The 5,872-nt window shown below is 38.2% G+C and overlaps 1 protein-coding gene across 1 annotated transcript in view; it reads left to right on the top strand.

Moving 5' to 3' along the window:
• HMGB1 (high mobility group box 1) overlaps window positions 1-5,150 on the top strand; it is a 6,249-nt gene extending 1,099 nt beyond the window's left edge. Inside the window, exons 2-5 of the mRNA XM_032880001.1 lie at window positions 1,195-1,357; window positions 1,576-1,721; window positions 2,197-2,371; window positions 3,437-5,150. Of these exons, the coding sequence (XP_032735892.1) occupies window positions 1,208-1,357; window positions 1,576-1,721; window positions 2,197-2,371; window positions 3,437-3,613 (648 nt within the window). The 5' untranslated portion in view covers window positions 1,195-1,207 and the 3' untranslated portion in view covers window positions 3,614-5,150. The remainder of the gene's footprint in view (window positions 1-1,194; window positions 1,358-1,575; window positions 1,722-2,196; window positions 2,372-3,436) is intronic.
• The last annotated feature ends 722 nt before the right edge of the window (window positions 5,151-5,872 follow it).

Genomic DNA, 5,872 nt, shown 5'->3' with positions numbered 1-5,872 from the left:
CACACACTCACACACATACACACACAAAGGGAAGGAGCCATATTCTCGCTCGCGCTCGCCCTCGCGGCGGCGGCGGCGGCGCAGGCGGGGAAGACGCGCAGCGGCCATTCCGTGCGCGCCGGCCCCGGCGGCCGCGGGCGGAGCCAGCCCCCATTTCGAGCGGGGCTTCTCCCTCCGCCAAGCTGACAAAATGGGGGAGGCCTGCGGGGCCTGCGCCGGAGGCCCGGCGGGCGGGCGGGCGGACGCACGTGGCGGCCCGGCGCGGGCGGGCCGGGGCCTGGAGGCCGGGCCGCGGTCCCGCGTTTCTTCGGCCGCCCCGCCGCTACCGAAGTTCTGGGGGTGGGGGCCGAGTGGCGGGAAGGTGTGCGGAGCCCGCCTCGCGCGGCGCCCCGACTTTTCACAGATTTAAAAAAAAAAAAAAAATACTCCCCTGGTTGTGGGGGGGCAGGCAGAGCAACGAGCAGGAGTGGCTTTTGTCCCTCATCCTTGTTTACTCGAAGAAACTTCAGACCGGACGTGTTTAGTCAGAACTGAAATACATCTCGGGGCCAAACCGATAGGAAACGAGGCTGCCTCGCGGTGGCAGCCGTACAAATACCACCGCCACCCCCCAGCCTCGGTCCGAGCGTTGGAGCTTTCTACTCCTCCCTGCAAAGTTTTGTGCAGAGAGAGTATTTTTAAAGCCCTCATTGAGAAAACTTCAGGTAGACGGTGATTTAGGCCCGTAATTTGGAAAGAGTCTGCTCACTTGGGCTGTTACCTGTTTATTTTTTATGTGGTGCAGATCCACGAATCGGCAGCGTTGGTTTTGTGGTCTTTGGTTTCGTTGATCAAAAATGGTTTTGTGCATTTAAAAAGTTTTTAAATGACCGGTTAGTATTCATTCAGAACAGATAAAAGCAGATAAGTAAAGAATACTGTATGAGGATACCATTGTGTCTGCACTTTTTTTGAGTTCCCTGAAGGACCGTTTTGGGTGTTTGTTGGGGTTTTTTGTTTTGTTTTGTTTGCTTGGCATAGCCTCTTGTAGGAATTGGCTATCACTGCCATTTTCTTGTTTAGTGTTATAGGAGGTTAAAGTCGCTACCGTTAAATAACCAATGCTTGGGTTTTCATTCACACCCCAGGAAGTTAAAGTGCTCTGAAAATGCTATAATTTTATTGCTAATATCAAACATTTGCTTTATCTCTTAGAAAATAATTAAACATGGGCAAAGGAGATCCTAAGAAGCCGAGAGGCAAAATGTCATCATATGCATTCTTTGTGCAAACTTGCCGAGAGGAGCACAAGAAGAAGCACCCAGATGCTTCAGTCAACTTCTCAGAGTTTTCTAAGAAGTGCTCAGAAAGGTGGAAGGTAAGGGGGCTTGGAAATTACTGAGGAGATAATTTTTTTAAAGGTTAAATCAAAATTAAGATTTTTTTTAAAAACTAGGTGCTATTTGCATGAGTAGTGATATTAGAACAGACTGCTGAGTAAATAATGAAGGATACTGATTTTAGTCATTTTAATACTTTGAGGACAATTTACTAAAATTTTCTGTTGACTTAAGTTTACAAATAATTCTTTTGTAGACCATGTCTGCTAAAGAGAAAGGAAAATTTGAAGACATGGCAAAGGCTGACAAGGCCCGTTATGAAAGAGAAATGAAAACTTATATTCCCCCTAAAGGGGAAACAAAAAAGAAGTTCAAGGATCCCAATGCACCTAAGAGGCCTCCGTAAGTATCTCGCCTGTTTTTATTTTCAGGGAGGGTTTTACAGTAGATTAAGATAGAAGTTAAGCAAGCCACCTTGTGGGTTTGGAGTGTATGATCAAAGTTTCTTAGCTGGTAAGTAGTTCACATTGGTATATTTGAATATTGTAAGTAAAATTCCTATCAAATGGGAGGTTTAGCCAGAGCATTTGAATTAAGACACTTGCCCCCTTCACTTGATACATCTAAATGTAACTTTATTTTATTTTTTTGAGAAACACCAATTACCCGAAATACTTAGGGTGATTTAGTGCATCTTCAACTAGTAGTGCCATAAGTTTAAATAGCTCTAAGTTAAGCTTTGGTTATGAAGACTGTTTAGATACAACATTTGCACCCTGTCCAGTATCTGGTAGAAATTAGAAGCAGCTTTTATGTAATAGTACAATACACATTTGATAGTCAACTTAAAATCCTAAAATTAAATTTATCTTTTTAGTTCGGCCTTTTTCTTGTTTTGTTCTGAGTATCGCCCAAAAATCAAAGGAGAACATCCAGGTCTATCCATTGGTGATGTTGCAAAGAAACTGGGAGAAATGTGGAATAACACTGCTGCAGATGACAAGCAGCCTTATGAAAAGAAGGCTGCTAAGCTGAAGGAAAAATATGAAAAGGTAAGAAGTATGGATTTGCTCAGTGTAACAAAGGATATGCCATATGTTAGATTATAGTTAGTACCTCATCTCAGTTTCCTATTTTCTTCTGGTTTTCTAAAAGTTTGGGGTGTAATGCAGTTTTTAGATAAACAGCTACATTCAGTGTGCCATTGGCTGGCTATAGTCTTAATTCTTTTCCATCATTCAAAGAGTACAGAAGATCAAATAAATTGTTATACTTTTTTTTTTTTTTAAACACTTGGGTGCAAAGGCCATACACTTAAGCAGCTTTTATTACTCTCTGATACCTCCAAATTTGTGGAGATTTTGGTAGTCCCTTTGAGTCAAATGATTACTTTAAATGATCAGACACATTTATAAAAACAGTTTGGGATAAGTAATAAAGACTATATCCTTCGTAAAGCTACCCTGAAACATTTCTGTTGCCTCCTTAGATAAGAAAAAAATCCCAACATAGTTAAAAAAAAAAAGTTGGAAGTCTCTTGATCTGTATAAATTGATGAAAAATTTGGCTCCTGTACTTTGAATCGGAGTATTAAGTTGAATTTTAGCTTATTTAGGTGTCTGAGAAAATGTTGGTTGCTAGAGGTTTCTTAACCTGACTGTATGCTTACTAGCAAATTACCTTTTATGTTGTTTTTAAGACAAAATTTTCTACTGTGGATTAGGGTCTGATAGAAACCTGTAGAATGCTGTTTTGCATTCAGAAGGTGGCAGTGTCTACCCTTTAATCAAAGACTGCATTCTAGTTTTAATAAAGCTAAAGTTAAGATGTGGTACATAATTGTACTTCAGTGAGGCATAACATTGCAGATTTAGATCCTGTCATTCTGTAGGTTATGCATTATTAACTGCAGTTATTTCCTAGTGTTTTTATATGCATATTCTTCAGTCCTCCTTATATATGGAGTCAGGGTGAGTCTATAGATATGTAGTATTTTCATGTAATTGGGGTCTTGACGTTTTCATGAAGTTTTGGTCAAGTTCAGTGTTACTTTTAGTTCTCCCTTTACTTAACTGTTTTGTCTTTCCTTCCACTTTCTCCTGCTGTTACTTTGGAAGGATATTGCTGCATACCGAGCTAAAGGAAAGCCTGATGCGGCAAAAAAGGGAGTTGTCAAGGCTGAAAAGAGCAAGAAAAAGAAGGAAGAGGAGGAGGATGAGGAAGATGAAGAGGATGAGGAGGAGGAGGAAGATGAAGAAGATGAAGATGAAGAAGAAGATGATGATGATGAATAAGTTGGTTCTAGCGCAGTTTTTTTTTTCTTGTCTATAAAGCATTTAACCCCCCTGTACACAACTCACTCCTTTTAAAGAAAAAAATTGAAATGTAAGGCTGTGTAAGATTTGTTTTTAAACTGTACAGTGTCTTTTTTTGTATAGTTAACACACTACCGAATGTGTCTTTAGATAGCCCTGTCCTGGTGGTATTTTCAATAGCCACTAACCTTGCCTGGTACAGTATGGGGGTTGTAAATTGGCATGGAAACTTAAAGCAGGTTCTTGTTGGTGCACAGCACAAATTAGTTATATATGGGGATGGTAGTTTTTCATCTTCAGTTGTCTCTGATGCAGCTTCTACGAAATAATTGTTGTTCTGTTAACTGAATACCACTCTGTAATTGCAAAAAAAAAAAAAAAAGTTGCAGCTGTTTTGTTGACATTCTGAATGCTTCTAAGTAAATACAATTTTTTTTATTAGTATTGTTGTCCTTTTCATAGGTCTGAAATTTTTCTTCTTGAGGGGAAGCTAGTCTTTTGCTTTTGCCCATTTTGGATCACATGGATTATTACAGTGTTTATCTTTTCATATAGTTAGCTGATAAAAAAGCTTTTGTCTGCACCCTGCATACTCATGATGAGGGTAATAAAAGTTGAATTGAGACAGTTTTCATCCATAACTGAAACTCAAATCTTGATCAATTGATACCAGATCTCACATAGCCCAGTCACATGTATAAAGTGAAGAGTAACCAATCTAGTCACAGCATGGGATTAGTAGAATCAAACATTTTGAAAAATCTGTCCTTGAAGGACTAAGAGAAAAGTATGTTCTAATCTTTACTTGAGGACTCTACATTCTTTAACTCCCATTACCATGTAATGGCAGTTATATTTGCAGTTCCCACATTAAAGAAGACCTGAGAATGTATCCCCAAAAGCGTGAGCTTAAAATACAAGACTGCCATATTAAATTTTATGTTGAAATTAGTCCCAGCAAAGGCTCTGGAAAAAAAAAAAAAAGGGCTGGCTGTAAATGTCTTCTCCTATTTATCTGAATATAGATTTCTTAGGAAACTTGACTTTCATTAAAGGTATTTTTAATTAATTGGGCCAACTTATAAAATGTATGCCACCTTTAAAACCAGGTGTATTTTCCTATATTATAGTTCGCTCCTTTATATAAGTCAAATAGACCTGAGGGAAGAAGACACATAAAACTTTGTATTTCAGTATGAGTTACCTGATTTGAATTTGATTTCTCTTTACAAAACCCTAACCCATTCATTAGACTCATGTTTATCTACATAGCAGTTTAGGGAACAATTTGGCAATTTTGTGGTTTTTTGAGATTATCGTTCTCTTAAAGTGCCAGTGTTTTAAAATAGCGTTCTTGTAATTTTACACGCTTTTGTGATGGAGTGCTGTTTTGTTATATAATTTTGACTTGGATTCTTTCCATTTGCATTTGTTTATGTAATTTCAGGAAGAATACTGAACATCTGAGTCCTGGATGATACTAATAAACTAATAATTGCAGAGGTTTTAAATATTAGTTAAATGGCTTTCACTTAAGAATTTGTTAACATACATATTTTAATCTTTCCAGTAGTAACTTAGCAACACCATTTAAATCTAAAGTCTGGCAGAGTTTTTCCCTTTAAAATTACTTTGTTTATAAATAGGTTAATGATTTGATAAAAGTAAGTTTTTGCTGAACAGTGTTCTCAGGGGATGTTGTATATATAAATGCAGAAAAATTAAGTTTACTTCCAGAATGTTGGGTTAAACAAGATAGTTTTTCAAAGCAAGGCACATGCAGTTAAAGTGATCATAAATCTAAATTTATCAGTTTTCTAAGTCAGATGGAGGACCTCAATAGAAAGGCCATTATTGTAAAAATTGAAGTTTTTAGTCAAGAGGAACAAGTCAGTATCCTTACATGGATGTTTCCGCTTATGGCTACAGCATGACAACTGTCAACATCTGTTGCTAGTAAGTGATCCAATTAAAAGTGAATTCTGCCTCAAGGAAACTCTTGTAACTTTAGTGGGTGTGTCATGACAACTACCAGTTTCATAAGATGTTGAGAATGGGAACAAGTTTTTGTGTGTGTTAACTGGCTTCAGATCTTGACAGGAAAAAGACAAAAACTTCAATTTGGTGAAGCTAATAAAGTTCTGTTTAGTGTTTCAGCAGTATCCCTGGGGCTTGAAATTTTTAGGTAGTTTAGTGTAAAGCCTTGGTATAATTGGGATGATTTGTTTTAAAGTTAAT

The sequence above is a fragment of the Lontra canadensis genome, unplaced genomic scaffold, assembly GCF_010015895.1.
Source record: "Lontra canadensis isolate GAN:19392208 unplaced genomic scaffold, GSC_riverotter_1.0 scaffold67, whole genome shotgun sequence".
NCBI lineage: Eukaryota > Metazoa > Chordata > Mammalia > Carnivora > Mustelidae > Lontra > Lontra canadensis.
Note: the sequence above shows the minus strand (reverse complement) of the source record. Positions and strands in the feature narration are given on the sequence as shown.